The following is a 26,377-nucleotide window of genomic DNA, read 5'->3' on the forward strand; positions in this document are numbered from 1 at the left end:
ACCTGACTCACCGTTGGCTCAAAACGCTGCACAATTGTCATCGCAGTGATAAATAGTGGAGATACCAAGTCCTCCCAGTTGGGGTGATCAGATACATCAGTGCTGAGCACCAAAAAGTAGGGAATTATTAGCCAACAGTATTTTAAGGGACGCACCCAATCTAAAATTTCTTTTTAAATTAATTTCAGTATCAATGATAAAATCTGTGACCTCTGTAAAACATTGAAGATATAAGCCATGAGAAGCTCTACAGCCAGATAACTGAAATTTTCAGCTTCAAGAAAGTCATCAGGGCAATTCTTCACAATCTGTTTGGAAAAATACATTTCCTGAATTCAGATCATGTGCGTGAAACATGATAAAGCATTTCATAATCATGCAAATACCCCCAACAGATATCCAACTACAAGTCAGCAATTTTTTGCTGCAAAATTGATATAAAATTCATTGACACAAGTGACCAATCAGAATATAATGCTGATCAATTCAGGAAACTAGAATAGGATATTGGATTAACAATCAACTTTGGCTAGTGTAAGTGCTAAATATCTCACTATAGGATATGGAGTACACTACAATGTACTATTGACCATCCAACATTCAATTTATCAATATGCATTTAAATTATGTAAGTATGAATTTGCAGTTTACCAGGAACAAAATATCATTAAGCAGTCACATAGACAAAATATTACAATATCCAGTTTTTGTAAATTATGTGGCCAATGACACTTGTTGCAATGGATTTATTCAGATTTCAACCACCAAAGAGAATATGTCCGCATGTTATGTCTAGAACATATAATTCTTGGCTATAAAACGCATGGTTCTACACACTGCAACAATGTTACTATTATTTTCCACTTAATCAGAAACTACGGAAAGAAAACTGAGTTAATTTAATACCTGTGATAGAACCGATATGGCAAGACTATTCCAAGAATTATCCATGTACATGCAATATGAGAAAACCTGCATTGGTTCAATATGATAAATGCTTTAATAGTGTTGTAAGGAACACAGCCACCAATACTGAACAAAAGAAGGAAGTCATCTTAGCATCATACTAAGGTAAAAGTGCATGGCTTATAATGGCAATACTTTGTGATGGACTAAATGCATCACATCTTATGCATGATTCTATTGTGATGCCAAAAAAAGAAAAAAAAAATTTCAAGATATGCAAACAATACAGCTATAACTGAACAGAAAACTTAAGTCTTCCTCATGAGGGATATATGACGCCAAGTTGCCACAAACAAGACAAATTTAGATCTGTATTTATGTTAATAATCAGAAGAGAAGTTGCAGGCTAGATACAGCCAAGAAAATATTTAGATAACGTTCCATAAAATATCAAGAAAATGATTTATTTTAAGCTTCTTAAGAGAAATACATTCGCAAAGACTGTACAAGTTGGAGGGAGTTCGAACTTTTTAAGAGATTAGCATATGATGTTTACAATTTCTTTTTATTAAGTTAGGCTCAATCAGTGCAAATAAAATATGATTCAATATTATTGCAGGAAATTCAGTAAAAAGCATGTTTCTTTTTCAGTTATCATAAGCATAAATAAAACGCATGTATGTAAAAATCACATTTCAAATTTCTACTTTAGAATTTTTGAAAGATTATATTCTTAAAAGAGAAAAAATATTATAAGTAACAAAAAATTAACTTTTTTTTTCTTTCTGAAATTGATGATTATAGCACAATTAAATTTTCACCATGTTGCATTATAACTAATGGTACTAAGAGTCTTACCATGGCAAAAACATTGTTGGAAATTGGTCACATAAGGCTGTAGCCCACTCAAAATTAACAAGAAAAATGGAGTTAGGAACTAAGATGCATCAACAACAGAAAGCGTTCCTTTTGTTTTATTTACATTGTAGTTTTCAAAATGTGTGCCGCATAAAATTTCTGCTGTTAGGACCGAGTGAATGATTCCACAAATTCTTCTTACTAGGTACAGAAAAGAGAACATAAAAAACAGAGCAAACAATTTTTTTATACAGCTGTAAGAAGGAACAGAGGCAGATCAATACCTGCAGCAGCTCTTGGCAAACATCTGTGGTGAGAAATTCAGCAGTGAAAAATCTCTCTGATGATAGGAACTGGAAAACAGGTAGCACAATTTCATATGATTTCAATACTATAGGATTTGCTTCTTCAATTGGTGAATCTCCACCATATTGAACTTTAGCGGTGCTTAACGGTATTATTTGTTTATTTATTGCTGGGTGTTGTTGCTGAAATAGAACAAGCAGAGCAAAACCCCATAGAAATTGATATTCCTCCAATTCCAATTCAACCATGCTATAACCAGATATTAAACTATTTCTCGATGCATTTTCAACAGCTATCTTAAAACTCCCATCTACATTTGAAGGAATTGCATCCAATGCAAGTGCTTGCAAAATCACTGGCCAAGCTTCTTCTAAACTAGGAAGCAATCTTGACGAAACTAGAGGCGATTGAATTCCATCAAGGAGTGGCTTCCACTGTACGATGAGAGACATTACTCAGTAGGTTTTCTCGCAGCAGCAGGAAACAAGAATAGACACTAGATGAAACAGTATAATAGTCCACAAGTAAAAATTCAAACAGATCTCAAATTTTTAAAGCTTACATTTTTCTTGAGATTCAATCGCAAGCAAATATAACTATAGTCCTTAAGAACACCAATCCAGTACTTCCCCAGAGTACTTGAACTCTTTGAGAACAAAGGTAATAACGCAAGGTACTCATCTGGAACTCCACTGTGATGTCTCCTCAAGAATGCGAATGTGTAACATTTGAGAGAGGCATGAGCAGCCAGAAGTCTTATCTTGATCTATTTCATATTGAAGAAGTTAGTACAATTCTCTCCTAATAGAAGAAGTTTGAGTAAAAAGAACGTAAACAGCAAGTATGCTCTCTTAAAATGTCTAAATAGAATCACAGCCCTTTCCATTATACCCCATCTCTCCTCCCTGCCCCCTGAAACCTATTCAAAGTAGAAGATACCTTGCAAGAGACCCATTCTGCAAATGAAGGATAATAAACATCTTTAAACTCATTCAGTGGCCGACTAATTAATGAAAATATGCGTTTAACTGCAACTTGATCACCACCCAGAACTCCACTTGTCATTATCTGAAAAGCCAAGAAGTCAATTCATCTATATCTACGTGCGGCTGTTGGAAACTGTTTTAAGAATAAAAACCATATTTGTGCACTTCAAACCTTAGTAGCCAACTGCAACCCTGCCTCCAGAAGAATAGGTCCAGAGGATGCATCTAATGCGGTTCGAATAGCAGATATTAGTTGAGCCTACATGCCAGAAAACCTAAATTGCTCAAGATATGTTGGGGAATTTGTAGTCACTCAACCAGATACACACAAAACATATGTGTCTGCATGTAAACATGAAAGGAATTTTATGTTTATGTACCATCTTAATAAAAACTGACCTGATAAATATTACAATTATTCGGCGGTGATGCTGTAAAATTTCTTGTTGAAATTCATTTGCTTCCATAATGAAGACAGTCATTAATAAAAACGCTAAAAACATTTTTTTTTTCTTTTCTTCCTTTAACTTGATATACTTTATGCAACTACTAAAGCCTTTGCATCAATTAGCATTTAGCACAATATTTGAACAGGCATTAGCAGGTGAATATCCTGATCAGGTTTGGAAACTAGGCCATCAAAGTACCTGGTACTGTTCAAGAAGAAGGTGTCCCGGAAGCTCTGGATCAGGTGTTGTTTCAAACTGTGTTTCAAAAAGAACAAATAAGGAACAAATTACAGTAAGAAAACACCGCAAGTATCAAGCAGAGAATGTAAAAGAACCAACAGATTATGACTAATCTATTTAATTTTGATGCTTTTGTGGCAAAACCAACACAGCTGAAATTTTGGTTGGTCTCAGAATCTTGAAGTAGAAGTACAACAACAAGGCATCATTCCAGAAAATTATATTATTTTCCTTGTCCTAAAAACCTATTGTACTCATCCCATCAACCTGTCAACCAATAACACAAACCACCATAACAACAGTGGAAACATAGACAAATCTCATGAGTAAAGCAAAGAATCTTCTGAAATTGTACATTTGAAAAACACTTGAATATACTTTTTCCAGTTATCCAATTTTCATAAGTTTAACAAAAGGGAATGAATGATAGATTCAGCAGAGAGGAAATACTGGTGGACCCACAAGAAATGTTCTTCCTGTAAAACAACCTTGCTGAAGCATAATATAAAAAATTGCAAATTCACCTAAATTTTACCATTGTTTAATAATTCTCTAGAATAAGACAAGAAGTCCCTGGTTACTTAGTTTAAGCCTTAAGAAAAGTCAAGAAGCCTTTACTGATTCCATCCTCCAACTTCAAAATGCATGGACAAAGAAATTCATTCCAGTTCAAATTGCCTCCCCTGCACTCAGGTAATAAGCAATTTTGCATTCTTATTTGGCCAAAGCATGCTCTCTAGTCTTTCCTTCCCACAAGAAATAACACATTTTGTCTCCATCCCCTGTTAATCTGTAACAATCCTGAAAAAATTCTGCCCACCTATCTGAATACTCTTCCAAAACTAGTATAGTTGCAAGTCTCGTAAAGTGTTTTAGTGAATATAACTGGGGACATAAAACATAACTAGAGTCATAAAAGAACTTCATGAGAAACTCACCTATAAAATCCGACTAAGCAATTTTGTTATACTACTAACTGAAAAAATAACATTTCTGCAGTGTGATACGATGAACGTTTATGAACATAACTAGGGTCATAAAAGAACTTCACAAGAAACTCGCCTATGATCTCAATTTTCTTACTTGTAGCAAAACCACTCACTGAGTAAATAACGTTATGGTGTCTGCTTATTTTCATTAGGAAAGGTGGAGCAGGGAAGTTAGAACTGGAAATGTGTATCAATTACCAACTCCATTCCACTAACTGGTGCAAAGAGAAGTTACTACAAAAAAATCAATAAATAATGAACAGAAACAATAAATAATAAGTTCTGTAGTAACAGATTTTTCTTGCAGAAATCTACCTTATCCACAATGGTGCTAAGCAGCTCCACACCGATTGGTCGCATGTTTTCAAACTGAATCGTGCTTATCTATGACATATGGGAAATGAAAAAGATGTCAGTTCTAATCTATATTTCACAACTTGACATTTACTTGAACTAAGATAATGGCCAAATTCTTAGCTGAGAACCTGATAAGCCAATGAAATAAGCTCTTGTACATGGAGGACCAGCCAATCTCCAGAAATTACTCCTGCTTGTCTTTTTCTTGCCAAAGAGAGGTCAAAGTGAGCTGGATTTGTACCCACAGCAGTAGGTACATGACTCAAACACCTAAACCGATTACTTAATTAGGTAAATTAAGATGATGAAAGAAAACAAGTTAATCATCAAATTTTGGTCAAATTAGTGACCGACACTTGGGAAAGAATAGATGAGCAATACTTTAAGCCAAAGCAACCACTCAGGTCAACCACCACTTCAGGTGTGCAACTGTTCACACATACCCTTTCATATCACTCCCTCAAATCCACATTAGAGATACACACACAAAAACAAATTTAGCATTTACAATCGAAATGACAAGCTAATCAGACCAACAATCTACGTTGCCATATGTTTCCTCATTTCATACTGTACTTATGAGTTATCACTCACTTAGAGACGACATCATTAAATCAAGAATGAGAATCACGTCTCAGTTTTAGAGGTTATAAATCATTCAGAAGTCCAACTAAACATTTTATGAGCCATATACATAATGATAAACTGCAGAGGTAATTTAGTAAATATAACCAATTAATTTGATTAAAGATAATTTTGGCAAGAAGTTAACATAATAGGGAGAGAGGGAACTCACTGAAAGAACATACATTATAGCTTAATGGAAAGTGTATTGGAAAAAGAAAAGGACTTACTCAGCAGCAAAAACTCTTGTTCGATATCTTAGGTGCTTATCTCTGCTAGGATTAACAGTGGAAGCTTCATAAGCATAATCTTGCACCGGCATGCCCTTAGAGCCAGAGACCATATTTTCATCATCTTCTCCAAAGTTCAAACTAGAGTCACTGTCTGGACGATTAAGATGATGATTTGCAGTGTCATTATTGGCTTCAGCATCACGTCCTACTGATGTAGCGAGAACCTGAACAAGGTTTAAAGAACTCTTTCAACTAGCTCTCTTGTTTTTATGGAAAACATATTTCAAACACCGTCCCAATGTTCCAATGCCCAAAAATGAGCATGAGTGATAAGTAGGCCTCTACATTGAAAACAGCAATACAGCAATGCAATTATTCTTCCATTCTTTGTCTTGCTATATGCCGTAAATTGGATCTAATCCTGAATCACATGAATCAAAGCTTCAATAAGCTTTTATGTATCTAAAAGGCTTCAGATGAGCCTCACAATCTGACCACTGCAAAGAGTGACAGCTGCATGCCCTTTGAAGCCCCCCACAACACACCACTGATCAAGCTAAAGTTTCCACCATCCCAAATTTGAAAACAGAAAGCATACTAAAAAAAACTCTAAGGACAACGCCATCAAGATAGTCATATTTTTATGTATATTTACATTTAATAACAGGTTAGGGAGAACCTTACCAGGCCATGAAAAACCCAAAATTTGGCTGCATATAATAGAACCGATTCAAGAAATCTCAAAAGTAGGGTTCAACGCTCATAGAGGCGGAAGTGAGGTTTTCCATCTATTTCTTCTCAGTTCGCTTTAAGTTTCTTAAAGCAAAAGTTTATATAATTGTTTGGTATGTTTTCTGATGAATTCTATATCAAGTTGTCAATTCTCGTGGATCAAGGAGCTTACCATTTTATGACATATCAATATCCAGTGAGATGGACGTGAAGGGCATGATGCAAACAGCAATCGCATAATTGTAGCACGTATCAGATTACCAATCCTAAAAGAGTGAAAGCAATTCAAAATTTAGTAATGGAAAAGATAAAATACTAAATCAAATGCTCTCCCTCCCCCTCTCCAAATATAATATGAACCCTAATAGCAAGTCTTGGCAAAGCCTTCAGAATGTTTAAGTGAGATTTGATTCACTTTATATTGAAAATTAAAGATAACAACAAAGATACTATTAACAACTTATTCTATCTGAAAAATCCAACAGTAATTAGGCCAGAGCACTATTACTTCTATGATTCTATCTATAAGACCGAAAGATGATTCATACCAAAATATCTGACTGTTCATGTTAGCAACATTTGATGATCTTGTAAAATTAATATGGTTATCTTCCATTTTTTTATTTTAATTTAAATATCCAAGCAATCTAACAACACCCTTTCATGTCTATGTAGGAGCAAGTGACAATGCTATCCTTCAAACAAAGGGTATCAATCGGACCGGTCTTCAAAGAAAGATCAGATCTTCCAATCGCTTATGTCAGAGCTGCTTCCTCTGTCAGAGTAGTTTTGACTCAGCTGTGAGCTAACAGAAAACATGGCCAAGGACTAGTGGTAGATTGGAGATGGAAGAATGGTAACGCAGGCTAATCCGAATAATTCACAAACATAAGTGAAGGAGAAAAATAAAAATTGGTCGAATATATAATTTAACCCATGAACTTTGACAAAAAAACCTTGTGGCACCCTGAATTTTAAAATCGACCTTATGGCACCCTGAACTTCATTTTTTGTAATAATCTCACACCTACTTACACTAAAAATAACCAACTTTAAGTTTTTGGCTTTTACATACAAAATATTGATTTAATATGTGGTTAATACAACTTTTGGAACAATAATTTTATATTTTTTAATTATCCAATAAGTGTTTAATCGATCTAATTTTACAAGTTAACGCTTCAATAGACCAAAAAAAGTGTTTAATAGGTCCAAGATTATGAGTTGAAGTGTTCAATAGGTCAAAGTAAAAGTTGAGAGTGCCACAAGGTTTTTTGTGAAAAGTACAAGAGGTGAATTTATGTATCGAGACAATAAAAATTACTATGTCAAGCATGTAAAAAGTATCGGCGATGAAATGGTAAGAGCACATGCACAATTTTACCTTAAAAAAAAAGAAAGGAAACAGAAATGTCAAAACATACCATTTTTTAGTATGTCAACTTTCAAGGATGTTACACCCTATGAACTAATCAAACACCAAGGCATCATAGGTTATTATTGACTTACTCAGAATCAGTTTCTTCGTCTAGCATGTGAAACAAGTTATCCTCTATTTTCTCATCAATGACAGAAACCTGTTACACATAATATCAGCACAAGCATCTGCCACCTAGGAACATGCTTGTTGGTTGGAAGCTGAACAAGAGATATAGAACACAGTATGTCTTTAACTACTCACCGGATCCTTCTCAATAAGATGTCGTAGCGTGGAGACAGCAAGGTGCCGTAAAGTTGGCTACTCCATCGGAACAACTTGTATTAGAAGAACAGGAGGAAATTGCCAATTATTTATGAACAATTGTCATGATATAAAAGACAAACCTGTCTTGAGGACAAAGTCGAGATAAGAATTTGCACATGAGAATGCACAGAAACAGCTTGTGGGGCAAAAAGAACAAGTTGTTGAGTAAAACGGACACTCCTACCAAATAAACACATTATGAAATAATCAACTTGAGAGAGAGAGAAAAAAAAAAAAAAAAAAAAGAAGGGACAAGAAAGAACATTTGACTAATCCCTCTGGAAGTCCTGGACTTCATGTGGATGTACAACTATGGCTGTTCTTTGCAAATAATCAATTATAACATATACTTCAATTATGAGTGAACAATGGCCAAAATTGACCCAGCTACAACTGCACCTCATAACTGATTATAGGCAAAAATTGATCATTTACAAAAAAAACTTTCCACAACAGTAAATTGATCAAACCTTGGGAGCTTTAAGTGATAAACCCAGGAATTATGAGTATATTTTCTTTCATAAAGATTAGGAAGGAAAAATAAAAGCTATGGTCAGAAAGTGTCAGAAAAAAATATAAAAAAAAGAAAAGTAAAACAGGAATGAGTAATTTGCTGACATACTCGAGCAAGGTTGCAGTTTCTTGCCAGGAGCTTATCTCTGCAATGACAGACTGGATACAGAATTTAACATCTGAATTAATCCACTATCATGAACTAGAGTGCCAAAAATCAAAACAAGAAAATTCATCTCGTACTATGAAATAATCACATATCCAAGTGTCATAAAAACTCACTTATATAGAGATAGATGATAACAAAGTTTTCCAAAGGCCAGAAAGTCAAAACAAAGATTAGTACAAGGTTCAGAGCCTGAAAGAATCACCTTGCATCGTGAAAAGAAAATGCTGCCAGGGGCAAGTTCAGGACCCAGTACAGCAACAATAGCATTTATAAGGCGGCTCACTCCTTGCTGAAGGTCCACTAATCCATTCTCTTCAGCCAAAAGAATGTCCATAGCAAGGAGAAGTGTCGCCTGCACATAAAAGACAAAATAAAAGAGAAAAAACATAACATTATAACATCAAAGCATAATGAGTGGTATGGCAAACTCAAATAAGAAAGGTAACTGAAAAAATAACAAATTCCAAAGAATTTTTTGCAATACATTGAGATCGCCACCAAGCATACATTACCATTGGAAAATTATTGAACCTAAAGTTTTTCTGACGAAGAATTCGTCAGAGAGAGAGAGAGAGAGAGAGAGAGAGAGAAAGAGAGCATTGGCCATTAGAGAAATAGAAAGGCCAGAACCAAGATTGATGATTGACCAATACACTTGATGCTTGACAAGGCTAGTTTTGAAAGATTGCCTCAAGCCTAAGTGGTAAAAGAATTCAGACATGTACATTCATTTTGAGAAACAGGTTGAATCAAATTTGTTCATGTCAAAAACAATTCATAATTTATGTCCATACATGTAAACATCATAAGAAAAAGAAGAATATTATCCTTCCCAGCAAGCACAGTACTTGCCTCAATTTTCTCTATGTAAATGAATTTAATGAACCAGCAGCAGAAAGACATCATGCACACAAATTCCCAAATATCTGAAACAGGATTTGTTCTGATGGGGTTGATAACATAAAATTGCTCAAGAAAATGACTAGTAGGCAGTGAAAAGGAGCACAAACAGAAATTAGAGAAAAAACAATAAGTTCAAATACCTGGACATGAGATACATATGAGAAACCAGCAGCTTCAATGGTCAAAAGAAGACCATGCAAAGACCAGATCTGTAAACCAGCAATTGTACTTTTAGCCAACGATGATATTAAGCTCACAGTCGAAGGCACCAAACTTGACAATGCCATTCCTCCTGCACTGCAGGTGAGCATAATTAAAAAGTAAGTATAAAAATACAATAAACTTCTGAGGTTTGCTTAAAAGACACATGGAGATTCAAAAATATATGTAATACGGAAAAGTTCATATAGGTGACACTATTGTAGCACAATTTCAATAGTGACACCAATAGAAAACCATGATGAAGAACCCAGCTCTATTATAATAGCTCCCCATCGCCATTGTAATGCCATATGGTTTAGAAATGATCCTTATCTTACACGAATTTTCGACCAAGAAAATCTGTTCAATTACAAAATACACCAACTCAACCTCCCTATAAGCTTTGGGATGACCAGATATTTTAATCTGAACCATGATAACAATTCTCACCATCAACCAGTAGGTTACTTCTATTCACTATCTAAGCATACATCTATCCGTGCAGACATCTATCTGTACATGCATTTAGACAATCAACGAAGAGCAAGATGTTCAGATTGTGTGATTGCTAGATTAGTTATTCACTTAATAAACCCTAATTTTCTGAAAGAATCTTAATGGATAAACGTTTTCGGGTTCATCTAAAACATTTATTTTTCAATTCTCTGCAAGTTTGTTAATATAGGAAAAGGCTTTATTTAGAAAGAGAGAAGGGAGTGTATACTGTGTAGGAGAAGGAATACTCCTACATAACTAAAAAGACAAAAAACAAATAATATAAACAACAGCTAACAACCAAATGACGCAGGATAGAACCCACATTCAATTGTGTAGACATATGTTGTGCATTTATCAGCTTCCCCAACAATAGAGGAATAGTGGAACTTATTAGAACATATGATTGAAATTTCCATTTCTTTGAGCAGGAAACTCATTCAGCCATTTAGATCCAGGTAAAATTGTCATCACCAGCTTTAACCTGGTACACCTCTGTCCATGCAGTATGCTTCTATCCCCCTTCTTGCTTCTAAGATTTTCACTAATATTTAAGGGTTTCCGAGTTAATTGGAACCCAAACAGAGTATGCACACTGCAATTTGACAATTGAAGGGCTAGTAATTAAGTGGGATTAGCTAGTTACATATATTTCAAATGCCTAGGCTTTACTATACAAAGTAACAACTGGAGAAAGGAGGATGTCAACCATAGAATTAAAGCAAAATAGGTGAAGTGGAAAAATGTGGTGGAAGTTATATAAACAGTTAAGATGAAGGGGAAAGTTTTACAGAACAGTGACTTGACCAGCTATTATGTAAACAAGATCAACAAGCAAAAAGGAGGATGCTGAGACGGATGTGCAGAAATATAGAGATAGATTGAAAAACGAATGAATACATTTCTAGTGATAAGGGTAACTATGATTGAGCAATGCATCATAGAACACCAGACACACCATTATAGAAGGTTGAGTACATTTAAGTTGGAGGAGATCAAAAAATAAGAGAAAGAACTAATACACCATTATATTTATTGAAAATTAGTCCTAATTTGGCTCAAATGGAATAAAATTCATTCATATAGCAGACTCTACCAAATTTGGGAACAAGGCTTCATTGAGTTGAGTTGGGTTGAAAAAATTATAGGATTTCAAGTATGTAAATTGCATCTTTTTAATTTTATTATAAAAGAGAGATGGAAAATAACCATGATTCTCGACCATAAACCTAGCATGTGAAAACTGATTACTCTTCTTGAACAGCCAAAAATTTGAAACCATACAGTCACTTTTCATTAAATCACACCACTACAAAGAATGTACAGAGTCAACAGCATCCAATATATCCACCAGAAATTCAGAAAACTTGGGAATGTGTGCTTGCATCTGTGTCGAAAAAGGGAGCCGAAATTAACAGGATTTGATAGTTCACCTGCGATGAATGCACCCAAGTGCAAAAGCAATTGATCCAGCATAATTCGAATCTGTTGCCGCATTAAGGTCACCAAGAAGCGACCTAGTCTATTTATCATCATATGACAAAGAGAGATTGGGGGGGAGGAGGTCAGAACTCTGAAGTACCAAATAAATACTGGAACTCAGTAAGAGGTTGTACAAACATTATCATAACAGGAAAGGTAGTATTTAGTTTGATCCAAAATATAAGATTTTAACTTCAATGAAATATGCGACCATCTTCAGATGATAACTACAACTGAATAAATAGATCAAGTCTGATGCACAGACATCATAGCTGTAACTAACCATTCTGGCTGTAAAAATATCATTCCCAAGGCGAGCTAAAAGACCAAGACCTTCCGATGATGCTCTACGTTGAGATGCACAGATGTCACCCTCTGCCAGAATACTCTGTAAAATTTAAATAATATATGAAAAAAAAAAGTGTGGCGGTAACAAGACACTTGATTGGTAAAGTTTCTGTGCTTTAGAAAACAAATGTTGTTAGAGAAGAATGAACAGAGATTACAGCGTGGAGAATAAGGTACCCACTAAAAACTCAGTACCTGAAATATAGCCTGTGCTGGATTTAATATCTCGGATCCTAAAGGTTGAGGACGAGAAGCAATCAAAGCCTAAAAAGAACATATAATCAAATAAAATGTTAAACTGTATGCAGGTCTTTAAGTGGGTCAAAGAAGTCAACAAGTACCTTCAACCCAGCGAGTAATCCAACACATATATTCGTAAAACTGGCTGCATGCCATGTTTGCTTTTTTCCAGCTTTTAGACACTGCTCAACCATTCCAAGAAGCAGAAGCATCCCTCCGCTATCCTGTACAAAAACATAAAAAATAAAAGGACAACAATAGTTGTCATACATCCAATATTTGCATTAGAAATGTAGAAGACACATCCAACCTCCATACCTGAGAAGCAAACATGATGCCAAAGCAGAGAAGCATCTGATTCACCAATGTCTTGTTTATTGTTTCCGGCTTCAAGAGCAAAGGTACTCTTCAGCATAAGTTTTACAGTAAATTAAAGATGAGAAACAGCATAACAGCAATGACAATGAAACATCTAACTATGCAACTCTAAATACGTTAGTCTCCGTACACTTTTCTTTGTTTAAAATCTGAGGTTTTGGCGGCAAAAATAGATGTTAAATTTCTTTAGGCTTGTCACCACTTTGCAATATCATGGAGTATCTGCGTGGAAAGGAATGCAAGAATTACTAAAACCCAAACCTTGTCCTCAATTTACTTTAGGACAAGGTGGTCTTTGAGCTTCTCTATAGGCATCTGCTTCATGGTTCAGGGGCCTTTAGAAAAGTGTCTTGAGTGTCACTAAGCTTGATTGAACATCAGATCCGTTCTGGGCACTTTACATCTGTGTTTTGTGTGTTGGGCCTTATGGGAAGATACCATATCCTCCACATTGTAGATGTTCATTATTTTATCCCAAATAAAATTTCTTTTCCCTTCTTATTTAAACAAAAAAATTAAAGAAAAATTAGAAAAACTGTTGGAAACGGAAAGAAAATGAGGCCAAGACTGAACCAAAAATACCCTCAAATCAATGAAGAAAGTTATAATACTAGAATAATCAAGATGCACTCAATTTAGAGACAGAGAGTGAAGAGAGATTTTGCATGATCCAGTTGTCTTCAAATGGCCAAGATAAAATTCATATAGGGTAAAAGAGAATATGTCAAGAGTGAAATTCCTTAATGTAGACGAAAAGAAATAAAAGGAAGTTTCCAAATAACAGATTAATAATTATGCCAATGATGACTAATGACAACAGGCCAAACAACTGTGTTTTTGAGGACCAGAAACATCACCTAAGAAAAAGCAGTTACTACCTGAGGAAAACTTGAAGATTCATTCTCCCATACACAAGGCACAAGGCCATCCTTTCCACCTTGGAAAGCACGAAGTTCATCTTCAAACCAATCTCTAATTGAAGACATGAAAGGAAATCTTTTAGACGGAAAAATAAATTATTGAGACAAAATAAATGGTTGTAGCTGTGGAGGACAGGAAATAATAATAAGAGCACAGCAGATAAATTTATAACAAAATGGGGTCAGCTGCATGTTAATAGTGCAGAACAAAGAGACTACAAAACAGAAAATAATCAATCAATGAAATAGAAATAGATACCTTCCAGGAATCCAAGGACCCAACCATGCATCTCTTTTATCAAGCAGCAATCTCAAGCATGAGCTTTCCTCACATCTAGGAGCATCCCTTTTTATATAACCAAACATGAAAAAACAAATCAGTCATGCAGGACTCAAAATGTATGCGTTTGAAGATAAAAGTTTGCATGCGAAGATAACATAAATATAGGAAGTGATTACCTATACGGAACCGTACATAATTGGATAATCCGGGGATGGTCACTTTTATAAGCCATTGGATCTGGTAGTGACTGATAAGCCATTAGCGTTCTGATGATGAATATGTCAATTGCTGGCTTAATATTTGGTAGTTCTTTGCTTTGTAGGTGCAGTATATAGGACAGAGCACTGATTTCCAATATATAGAAAAATTTTCAATAACTTGAACCAAAACTTTGTTTTGAAGTTGCAACAGTAACAATAAGAGCAAGAAGAATAAGAACAATAACAAAAGCATTCAACACCGCATGGATGGGGGCAAGGCACGATATAACTGTACCTACTGAGGTAGACCATCACCGGTTGAAGTAGGATTCCGTTGTTCACAGCATTGTACAAAATAAAGCATTTTATAAATGCTGTAATTGCATCAACAGCAGCAGACCACACACTAGAAAAGGCAAAAAGGACATACCAAGTCAATGATAACACCAAATAGAGAAAGACTTTGGTCACGACAACAACATTCCTGATTCAAAGTTAAAGCAAGTAATAGGAAAATTATGGAATTATAAAATTCAAATCTCTTTCCAGAAAGTAGTGGTTTTTCTTAACTTTTGTAGAGAAGAGAAAAAGACTAACAGCCAAATTGCCCTTAGAAAAATATGGAATTTTTTAAAAATAAACACAGGCTGGTTAAGTAAATTTCTAATATAATAATTTCTTTACAAAATCTACATGCCCCAAAACAGCTTCATTGCTAAGGCAAGTGCCTTGCATTTTTTATCAGGCGCTTGCACAAAGTCCCTCAATTAACTTGACTCACATAAAAACTAGAGAAAATACTATGACGCCATTTTGCCTCGTCCAAGCATCCAGGAAACTGCCAAGCTTAGCTTTGGTAACACTAATCTATTACAAAGACCAAATATCCTTCTATAAATTGGCTTACCAAATCCTTGGGACCAAATCTCCAATTTGCTTGATTTCCTGTTCTGGATTTCCACCAAAGAGAGGGGCCCATAACGAAAGTATATCAAAGACCTGATCTTCTAGCTCCTACAAGTTTCAAGAATAGAATCAAAGCAGACACACATACGCACTGCGCACAGCAACTGATTAATACATAAATGATTGTTTGATATATACCTCCTTTGGCATAGAAGATAATAGAGAGGACAGAAGAAGCCATCCAGCTTCTTTCTCAACTGTTGCAGCCATAGGGTTCCGACTAGATTCTGTTAGCATTTTCTTTGAAACTTCAAGCACTGATCTGGGCAATCTGAGTACAATATGATCATTATAATGGCTTGTAACACAGGTAAAATATTAGAAAGCTACAACAATGATAGCACATTAGCAAGAAAATATAAGTCAAAAACACCATAGCCACACATATCTGAGCTCAACAGCCAATGGGCCAAAATAGTTTCCAATAAAATACTGCTTTATAGTATTAACTGACACTGTTTTGACCCAAACATTTGTGAGGACCCAAACATTTTTAAGGTTCACAATGCTTGACCTAATGACACACTTTGACTCTTTTTTAGAAATCAAATAATTACCTTGAGGATCTAAAAATCAACAATTTGTTCCTTTAAAAGATGGATAAAAACATTGCTCTAGCTTTACAAAAAGACATTGTTTTGGTCCACAAAATAAGGTGAAGTTCAAATTTTTTACAAAAATCAACGGCGAAAATGTTTCATTTTCAAAATGAATGTATGTATATATCATACCAAACTTGATAGGGTCCTCTGAGATCCCTAAATCATATCTAATCACCATAAACAGCCAAATACCAAAAAGAAGAAGAATTCGGGTAATTTGGTGAAGCCTAATCACTCCATCCCCACTCTAAACTGGGACACAAGTTAATCATACTATGAGTTCGTAAGTAAACCCAAACAATGCCTTCTGCAAATAATAAATAAAATAGGACCATTACCTAGCTGGATAACCAAGAGGTAATTTGGGTGAAACAGACACCAAGGCTGCCAACACTGTAGCTTGTCCATGCAAAGCATCAAGTTCAATTTGCAAATTGCTTCCCTATAGACAATAAGATCTGATCAAAAGGATTTATAAATAAAAGGAAATTGCAAAGGGGAAAAAATAGCACTTACAATTTCAATAATAAGCACATAATACATATATATATAACGGCAATTAGCTATTTCAACAATAAACATTTAAAAATATGATGAGGCAAATATTGGATTAACATTATTATTAGCAAGGATATAATATAGTGAAAAGGACAAAATGATGTGACAGATATATATATTAGTAAAAAGGAAAAAATATGATAAATATCTATTGCAGTATGCAAAGGTTTTAAAATCTATAAATACATAAGCAAACATTGACCACAATAAATGTCGCAATTTTCAAAAAGGTGAAAGAAGTTCTTATTGTTTCAAGATTGTTCTCCTCCTATTTTGACAAGTTAAGGAACTCAACTAGAAAACAACCTAGAACAGGCTTAAAATATATTACCAATGTTTTTCATAAGAGGAACTTGAAATTATGCTGCTATGGAGTACATGTTGATCATCAACAATTTATCCTTGCCAGCATATGACAAATTGGTTCTTAAATTAGAATTATATGGAAACATGCCAGTACAGTTATATTACAATTCTAACAAACCTAGATACATTAGCGTATTGTGAAAGTTGTTGTGCCTTCAACAAGAAGCATATCTATGAAAAACAATTTTGAGAGTGCAAGTAATTTGAAAACCATCATTGGAACCTAACGGGAATTCAATCCCTACAAAGGACCTGGATCAAGAATCGAACTTTTATCTTGCTAAACTCAAGAATTTAGGGTATCTCGATCAACTGATTTGAAGAGGAATAGAGAGACGAGAAAAAGGATGGGGGGTTCACCTCACCTTTTACTCAGAATACCAAATAGATGCCAAGTTAGTTAAAACAGTCATATTTTTAACCGAGGATCTTTACGAAATAAAAGGAGGCAAAATTAGAAAGTTTCACAAATGCGATATTAACTATACCTTCCCATAAGAAACATTCTCTCTCAAAGCACTTAGAGTAGTTACTCCATAGGAAATCAAGCCACCAACACAAGTAGGATCAACCTCAGCCAACACACGCAATGTTAAGGCAGCCTCAATGCGCACCTAGCCATAAAGTTCCAATTAATATTCAACAATTACAGAAATAACAGAAGACTTATACTATGCTGCATTATGAACACAATCAAATCCATCCATATATATATATATATATATTGAGATAAATTCTATCATTAAAATTACAATTTTGCCATTATAGCAATTTAATTTTTTCAATTTTTCTTAAATTATCTACAGGGTTACATAAAAAATTAATTACCTGAGTAAATTTTGTTTAATTACAGAAAATTTTGATCATAATTAGCATGATCAACTATTTTAGGTGTATTGTTCCCTTTATCAAAATATGTATATTTATTGTTAAGTTTCATATCATAGACTAACGAAAATGCTAATTAAATGTCAAAATCTATGAAATCATAATATTTGCTGTCTTTGCTTTCACAAATAAGTCTCCATTTGTTGTCTCTATAACTTATTTAAAATATTTAGGTAAATTTCATATGATTTTCGTTAAATCTGGGCCCTAGGAGCAATTAATCAAATTCATTAGCAATTAACACTTTCATTTAATAATTGGGCTCATAATGAGTTTGGTTTACCTTTAACACAAAATAGCCTAAGTCATGTGGATTGATTCATCTTCCTCATTATATGTCATTTACTCATCTTATATTTATTCAATATGGGATTAACCCACATACTTCTACACTCTTCTCTCAAGTGATAAGATGGCCCAGCAAGGGTCCATCAGAGTATGACCCACTCAGAAACTTCCCTTATGCAATACGGGTTTGGATCCCATGCTTTGGTACCATGTTAAATATGTGCCCTACGAGCAATAAATCAAATTCATTAACAATTAACACTTCATTTAATAATTGGGCTTACAATGAGTTGTACTTATCTTTAACACAAAATGGTCATTTATTCATCCCATATATATTCAATGTGGGATAACCCACATACTTCTACAATTTTTTGAAGTTGGAAACCACATGCAAAGAATGCGATAGTCCAACTAGTTATTTTCAACTGATGGGATTACCTATAACGAATGTAAAATTCCATACGGACCTCACTACCTTTCACATAAAGCATTTAGTCACTTGCTTAAAGAAATGCTACAAGCCAGCACTTACTAATAACACTATCCAAATCCATAAGTTTTCAACAGTATTCTGAATCTTCAATTTCAAATTGCCACTAACAACCAAAAAAGAGAAAATCATTTACAAAGTGATTGATGGCAATTATGATCTAACTAGAGTCAGAATATACAAGTACTTTCCATATATTTCACACCTTCCTAAAACAAAATGATGCTCTTCTAGATTCAAATTTTTAAAGAGTTCATAGAAAATAACTGGCAGATCTATTAACATTAGCAAAGATGTTTAAGAATCAAATGGTCTAGTACAACTAGCTCAAGTACTTACAAGTTGTGAAGAATGAGATACCGCAGCAACAACTGTGTCATCAATGACTTCCTTGAATTCTGATGGAACCTGTCAATCGACAGGTCAAACACATCCTAGTAAAACAAATCATAATTCTATGATTTCACAAAGCACTAGTCACACACAAAGAACCTATAAAAATGTATCCAGCAAGACAAGAGTAAAGCCAATCTCACAACAAATTCTCAAATTAAATTGCAGAAGGAAGTTCAAATAACTACTAATAATAAGGAACCTCTACACGTAATCAGGAAACATACAGAATATGCATTTCAATCCAGTCCCATGATGATAAACTCAAAACAGTATACAAAGAAAGTTAAAGCATCTCAAAAACTATATCGACGTAAATCTGTTCATAACAGTTTGAAAGTGATTTATAAAATAGGATTGAAAAAGGTTTATAAAAATCAATACAAAAAAAAAAACGGTATTGAGCAAAGGAAAAGGAAAAGGTACAACATGCGAGGATAAGAACCAGTTAAACTGGGCCAGACAAGAAGGGAGCAACAAAGAGACATCAAAAATGAAAACACAGACCAAGAAAGCAATGGTCTATCCTGATGCTATTTGCCAAGGCGTACCACTATTCTATTGCAAGGCATACTTATTTTGAACAAACTTATACCAAAGGAAATCGCCAGATCAATATTCTTGGTCACCAAATCCTGAAGATTTAAACCCTTGAATTTAAAGCCTACAATGTACTCCCAATTCAGAAATTGATCCCACTTAAAAGCATTTACTCCAGAAAAAAGTTAATCTCTCTCTACATTCTTTTCCTCTACTTCAACTGCGATTCTAAATAAAGAAACTACAGAGGAATGCTAGATAAAGATCCTTGAATCAGAATGTAGGGCTTAAAGAGAGAAAGGCCCCCAACCAAATGTCCAATATTTTCACAATCTTAAGACACTACCAGGTCGCAAAACTATCAACTTGGTATTACCTTAAAAAAGTTCACGGCTATTCCAACCCTTACAACTAACTAAAAAGCAGCTCCAAAACATATCTTAACTACAAATGTGAAAATGCTCTTAATCACATTAATCCTCCACCTTGACATATCCAAAAACCTTCAGGAAAAATTAGCACATGTTGGTCCACGCCTAGACTAATATGGTTGATTATAAAGTTCAAAAATGAAAGTTGACAATAAACCACAGGAAGGACTGATTTTATAAGGAATTAGTATACCAACTCGCTTTCTTCCTTCCTCCTCCTTAATCCAATCAAAACTTTTTTTTCCTAAAATGAAAGTATCACAATGGCACAACAGCTAATCATCAAGCACAACAGTAAAAATAAAAATAAAACTTGCAAGTGATATCCTGAGATCTTAGCGATCCAGTGGGCTTCAAGTCATCAAGACAAGTAAAAGGATAAGAAAAAACATGGGAAAGAAAATAGAGATAAAATACTCTAGAACAAAACAACCAGAATTTGCAGAAGAACATATATTTAACTCAATTTTAAGTTAAATAGAAATAAAAACATGGAAAATGAAAGCTATCCAAGAGAAAAGAAAAAGAAAGTAGCCACTAGGGTTCCAAATCGATTCCCCTAAAATAGAATGCTCAATTTCATATATTTAACTCAACTCAACTAAGCATCAGTCCTTGACTAATGATCCACTAAATGGATTCTTCCTGAAAGTTTTAATTCTATTTAGATCAAAATTTTCAGTAAGCAAATGATCAACCAAATGGACCACTTCAGCATGCTGTTTTTCTCTAGCTTTCCTGTTTTCTCCAGCTCTACAACATGAGTTGTGCATCTATATGTAAATGTTAAACATGGATGAACAATCATAGGAAACCCTACCTCGTCTTTAAAAAGTTTCATCTCCACCTTCTGACAAATGAATCATCTCTTATTTGGCCTTTTCCTCAGAGCATTATATACACCCACCTTAACCTCCTCCTTTCAATTAAAATTACTTAATGAACACTCTAGTTTGACAGTGATGAAATTTCATTATATATAAAATTATAGCTGTCTTAACCATAGTTCTATAGAATTTTTTCATTTTTCCTTTATTTTTTCTTTTTCAGATAAGAATTATAATAGAGATCAAGAAGGATCAAAGAACTTAATGACCTTCTATCTCTAGGACTGATATAAGTGTGCCATGGCAAAAGATAGCATGAATATGATCAATTTTTGCTGTGTTTCCATGTACTAGTATACAGCAGAGGTTACAAAGTCCCTAAAAAAATAATACATCTTCTAGAAAGCCATACTAATTTTTGCATGGATGGCATTTCTGAACTTTATATCGTATTTTTCCACAAATGGTCTCGCCGGAATACAAGATAAAGCTTAATTCTTGAGGCAAATTTTTTATAGATCAAATGCATTGTCTGCGTTTACACCCTAATATTGCTCTCACTGAAGAAAAATAATTTTCATTAGTCTAAATTATGTTTATCATGGCAAACAGCTTAGAGTCATCTAGCAAAATTTAGAACATTTTTCAAAGAAAGAACAGTCTAATCATGACTCACCTCACCCAATGTTTTTAAGGTGTATGACAAAGTGCGTAAAGCAGCAATTTTCATGGAAGGAGTGGCATCAGTAGATTCAAGCTGCAGGTTTCCATATGAATGGTATTAAGATAATAGCTGAATCGTGACATAACAGACCAAATTAGAATAATCGTAGCAGACCTGCTTCCCCAGGAAAACCAAAAAGCCTCTTTGAGTAGGTTCGCTCATCTGATCTGTAATGCCAACCCGCAATATATATAGAATGCATGCCTTCAAAACGCAAAAGAGATTAACCGGTCAATATATTAATTTTGTGGAGAAACACCAACTGAAGATTTTAAGAGAAATTTGCTTCCAACTTAAGGGAGATTCATAATTGTAAATATCCAAATTTGTGCTAATTACATTTTCATACAGACTATAAAACACCATAAAATATGATAGGCTCTCATTTATATATTCTGAAGATCTAACCTCTCCTTACGTTCTCAGATGCGCCAAAAGCCCATACACTTCGGCATTGACTGCAATGCCAGCAATCAGTCATGAAAACTCGAGTCAATTTGGAAGCATTTTTTGGAACTCATTGGTATTAAATGGAGACAGTTTGGGAAAGAAAAGATGCTAATCTATGAACTATTGGCTATTTGGCTAAAAGTAATACCAATATTTTCAAAAACCAAATGTTGTCCTGTAATATGCTATGAGACAAAATGGCTATCTGAATACCTTTTCACTCATACTTTGGACGGGCTATTAAAGGAATGTCATTAAGTGTTACAAAGCTTGAGTGCAGAGTGCATTTTTGTGTTTTCAGTGTCGTCCTTTGTTATTGTTTGTTTGTTTTGCTTTGTTTAGATTAGGAGATTAGTCTTTATATTCCCTTACTTCCATATCAATTTCAACAAGAAAATATGACTCTTAAATCTCAATATTAACCATTGCAATTTTAACAAGTTTGTGGCCAGATACAACAGTATTTTCTGATGCAAGACTGTGATTTGCCAGGTCAATATCTTCTGTGCTGGAACAATATGGACATCTGATTACAGGCATAAGCAAATTCTTTATCATATCTGAAGACAAGGAGAACACAAATAAGAGGAGTTCTATGTTTCTTTCCTCCTGAACTCCTGTCTTTTCATTTTTAATTTTAACCCCTCCTTTTAAAAACTCTAATATTAAATTTGGGCCTCTTTTTAGAACCATATAATGGTAGGCCTTCTTCTATTTTTAAATGATCTTCACTGTTCATATTTTAAAAAGTTCCACAAACCCATTTATGTAAAAAGTAAAAATCTAATTGTGAAATAAAAAAATGAATATTTAATTCTTTATTAATTTCTGTGACATATAGTAATTTTAAAGCGCTGTTATTTTTATTTATAAAAATTCACTGCTATTAATCAGTTATGACCTCATAATCATATTTTTTTTTTAGATGTCAAGAATACAAATGTGGGTATATTTGGTGTTAAATTATGAATTTGAATCACTCTGCTTATTTTGTTAGAAATTCACAGCATTAGTCCAGTATGGCCTAAGACTGAGACACTGCAACCAATACAATTATTTAAAACCCGTTGTGGATACAAAGATACACATAATTAAAAAAGCTAATTTGCCAAAGAAATGAAGTGTTCCTCTTTCAGAACTTAACAACGTCAAAGAATAAGATGGAACACAAACAAAAACTTTTGCCAGACATACCAGTGCATGTGCATCAACAGAATCATCTACATGAAGCATTTCCATAACCTGTGGAACATAGTTTTGCAGCTCACTGTCTGGATGTAGATACTTCAGACGAATAGCCTGAAAGGATAATTCAATGAGCATATAAAAATAAAATACAATACCAAAAAAAAAAAAAAATGAAGGAAGGTTCAAGTTAACCAAAGTTGCTCTTCAATACCTAGCAAAACCAAGAATTGAGTAAAAGATAATTTGGTAGCAACAAATGGTAATGAAATAGCAATGATGATGAAATAGTAATGATCATAGCAGTAATGGTGATGACAACAACAATAAATCAATCAATGATGATTGCAAAATGTTCATAAAACATTCAAACAATTTGATATAAGTAATTTCCATCACCATTTAAAAATTCAGCCAAAACCACCACAATTAATGAAAATTTTTGAGGTACAAAATGTTTTACATTTTCTTTACTTTTTTGGATAGTGTTACATAGAAAAACCCCATGTAGGCAACACAAACAAAAGAAGATTGAAAATGAAGAAGAAAAGAGAACAGGGAAGATAAAAGGGACACAGGGAGAGAAAAAGGAGTGCAGAGAGTGCAAGGTATAGTAGCATTTACCTGTAGAAAGGACACCCAAGATAAGGTTATTCCAATTCTTAGTTCCTTCAACCGAATTCCACTTGCTGCAATTTTAATCGTTCATCAGCAGTGCAGAAAACCAATAAGATTATCTAAATCTGGTAGAGTTCTATAAGATGTTCATAATCAACTCAAGCCATCACAAAAGAATGGTCAAATTCATCTAAAGGTCCATGTACTTTGGCCAATTTGCTTTTGAGCCCTTCATTTTATTTTTTATAATCAAACCCAAAAGTTTTAATTTCACGTCAAACGGGTCCAAGTTGTAACAACTTGTCCATTTAATTACTGAAAATAAAATATTTTGCCATCCATATTGATGAAAGGTAACACTATTACAAACGGATACAAAGCTTTAGCAATTCCAATTGAAAATTTGATGAATAAACTGATTTTTTTTTATTTTAGCCACACTCAATCCTTTCATATCCAGAACCATCAAATGCAAGATCTCCAGATTCCAATTCTCTGAAGAAAAGATGTTTGTCAAAATGCATATAACAACGCAACCAGGATACTACACAATCTAATGAAGGAACTTTGGATCTCACCACATGATGAGGTCATTCTTTAATCTAGACAACGCTGAGCTTCCTGATTTACCCGTACTCCAAGACCTAATTTTCAACCATGACACTTCCCTATCCTCCACACAAGCACTTCAAGGCCATGCCCCTTGGAGGCATACATTTGACACTTTGCATGTTTGGTGATAAAAGGGAAAAAGGATGCCCCCCCCCCCCCCAAAAGAGCATTTTTGCTTCTGCTATGATTGCTTATAGGAATATAAACCAGAATGCCATTTAAATGAACCCTTCACAGATCACTAATGGACAACTCCAGTAGCTAAATTTAGAAGATCGAGCAAAATATCATGCATTTTAAAAATCTTAGGAATCATTAGGACAAGACTTGATTATAATTTGGTTATTTTCTTGCTTCAAATAAAGTAACATGGACATAAGCACACAAGTATAGACAAAAACAGGAAATTTTTCTTGATTATGGAAATAAGTTGATCCAAGTTACTCAGTCCTCATTATTGAAAAACCATAGTGCCACGAAGCATTACCCACACAAAAATTGAAAAATAAAATAATGCTATGATTTAAGCACAACTATTCCCATATGAAAGTTTGAAAGTAAAAAGCCATTGAATGTATACCTAATAAGCTACTAAAATACCTTTTGTGAAGGGCAAAGCAAAATGCCTCTGCAGACCATCTTCCAGTTTCTTTGCTGGAGGAAAAGGACCTTTTCCCTTGGGTTGAACCTAAAAAAAGATGAAAATTGGGAGACTGCAGAAAGTGTTTAGAAAAAGAAATGGAGATGCAAGAAAAGGGGGAGGATGGACAAAAAGGAAACAAATAAAACTTATCATATACCTGTGCCTCTGGATTCATTCCTAGAGCTAGCAACAAACCCAAAGCTTCAGCAAATGCATCTCTGACTGATGATACAGGATCCTCAAGGGCCTACAATATGATTGGACTTGTATGTATTCATGACATCTTCTCAAATTCTGAAAGCTAACAAGAAAAAAAAAGGATAAAGGAAATATTCACAAAAACAAACACCTACCCTGACACAATAAGATGCTGAATTCTCAAGTTCCCCAACTCCCAAACCAGGCCCTCCAATGTTGGCAAATGCCTTCAGACAACGTGCAGCAGCTATTCTAACAATAAATGACTTATCCCCAATTGCAAAACGTGTGATGAGACGGAATGCTTCAGTATATGCTGAGGACGCAGCAGTACCACCACAGCCTTCCAAAGCTTTTTGAAGCATGAGCAAAGCTTCTTGTCTCACAAAGTCCTAATACATATTAAACAACAAAGTAATTTTAAATTACAGAAAGGAATAAAGAGAAATGCTAACTACACCATGCCAATAGTTTCCTAGGCCACAAGGTTCTCAATTAAACATTGTTTAAGAAATTCCTGAAATTAAAAAAGAAATAGAATAAGTCAAATCAAAGAAAGAGCCAAGACAACAAGCTAATACTCCTGCATCCACATATTGGATAAGTATTCAGCAATATCTCTATCCAATTTTTTCCTTTTCTCTTTTTGGATAGGTAAAACAGAACGGCAAAAGAAAAATGGAGGTGAAATCCACGTTAAAAGAAAAGAGTTTACTTACAAAAGAAGGAACCATCAAAATCAACAGCAGCAAAAGCAGCATTTAGATATTCAGTTGTCAATAAGAGTCGACAGCGGCCTTTCATCCCCCCCCCCCCCCCCCCCCAAAAAAAAAAAAAAACATTTTTATTTTGTTCTTTTCAAATTAACCCAAAAAATAGAGATATGAATCAGAAAGCAACTATTTTTTTCCTTTACCGCAAGATACACATCAAAGAAACCTAAGTGACGAAAATATAGCAAATTCTCACCACTAGTTTAGCACAAACCAAATAATCAAATGATCCAAAACAGAATCTCCTTAAACAAACCCTACGTTAG

At 34.3% G+C, this 26,377-nt stretch overlaps 1 protein-coding gene across 3 annotated transcripts in view; it reads right to left on the reverse strand.

The window, feature by feature from the left end:
* The window catches only part of SWEETIE (HEAT repeat-containing protein), a 33,656-nt gene that overhangs the window by 4,064 nt on the left and 3,215 nt on the right, over positions 1–26,377 (reverse strand). For all 3 annotated transcript variants that reach the window (XR_016320671.1, XR_016320672.1, XM_012222565.4), the window contains exons 4-42: positions 25,494–25,730; positions 25,298–25,387; positions 25,098–25,185; positions 23,892–23,956; positions 23,277–23,381; positions 21,747–21,836; positions 21,585–21,665; positions 19,057–19,125; positions 17,537–17,662; positions 16,463–16,566; positions 15,661–15,793; positions 15,464–15,570; positions 14,852–14,962; positions 14,533–14,700; positions 14,333–14,419; positions 14,032–14,125; positions 13,094–13,162; positions 12,877–12,999; positions 12,731–12,799; positions 12,471–12,575; positions 12,139–12,227; positions 10,150–10,306; positions 9,309–9,458; positions 9,047–9,096; positions 8,505–8,604; positions 8,362–8,418; positions 8,190–8,257; positions 6,853–6,946; positions 5,946–6,172; positions 5,220–5,361; positions 5,050–5,118; positions 3,704–3,760; positions 3,229–3,315; positions 3,010–3,138; positions 2,633–2,836; positions 2,049–2,504; positions 907–972; positions 211–308; positions 12–102 (exon numbers count right to left, since the gene is read on the reverse strand). Coding sequence is in view for 1 of the 3 variants with exons in the window: in XM_012222565.4 (XP_012077955.1) it covers positions 12–102; positions 211–308; positions 907–972; positions 2,049–2,504; positions 2,633–2,836; positions 3,010–3,138; positions 3,229–3,315; positions 3,704–3,760; positions 5,050–5,118; positions 5,220–5,361; positions 5,946–6,172; positions 6,853–6,946; positions 8,190–8,257; positions 8,362–8,418; positions 8,505–8,604; positions 9,047–9,096; positions 9,309–9,458; positions 10,150–10,306; positions 12,139–12,227; positions 12,471–12,575; positions 12,731–12,799; positions 12,877–12,999; positions 13,094–13,162; positions 14,032–14,125; positions 14,333–14,419; positions 14,533–14,700; positions 14,852–14,962; positions 15,464–15,570; positions 15,661–15,793; positions 16,463–16,566; positions 17,537–17,662; positions 19,057–19,125; positions 21,585–21,665; positions 21,747–21,836; positions 23,277–23,381; positions 23,892–23,956; positions 25,098–25,185; positions 25,298–25,387; positions 25,494–25,730 (4,512 nt within the window). In the remaining 2 variants the exon portion in view is untranslated. The remainder of the gene's footprint in view (positions 1–11; positions 103–210; positions 309–906; positions 973–2,048; positions 2,505–2,632; positions 2,837–3,009; positions 3,139–3,228; positions 3,316–3,703; positions 3,761–5,049; positions 5,119–5,219; positions 5,362–5,945; positions 6,173–6,852; positions 6,947–8,189; positions 8,258–8,361; positions 8,419–8,504; positions 8,605–9,046; positions 9,097–9,308; positions 9,459–10,149; positions 10,307–12,138; positions 12,228–12,470; positions 12,576–12,730; positions 12,800–12,876; positions 13,000–13,093; positions 13,163–14,031; positions 14,126–14,332; positions 14,420–14,532; positions 14,701–14,851; positions 14,963–15,463; positions 15,571–15,660; positions 15,794–16,462; positions 16,567–17,536; positions 17,663–19,056; positions 19,126–21,584; positions 21,666–21,746; positions 21,837–23,276; positions 23,382–23,891; positions 23,957–25,097; positions 25,186–25,297; positions 25,388–25,493; positions 25,731–26,377) is intronic.

The sequence above is a fragment of the Jatropha curcas genome, chromosome 4 (genome assembly GCF_041381405.1).
Source record: "Jatropha curcas cultivar XTBG-Jc1 chromosome 4, XTBG_Jcur_1.0, whole genome shotgun sequence".
Taxonomy (NCBI): Eukaryota; Viridiplantae; Streptophyta; class Magnoliopsida; order Malpighiales; family Euphorbiaceae; genus Jatropha; species Jatropha curcas.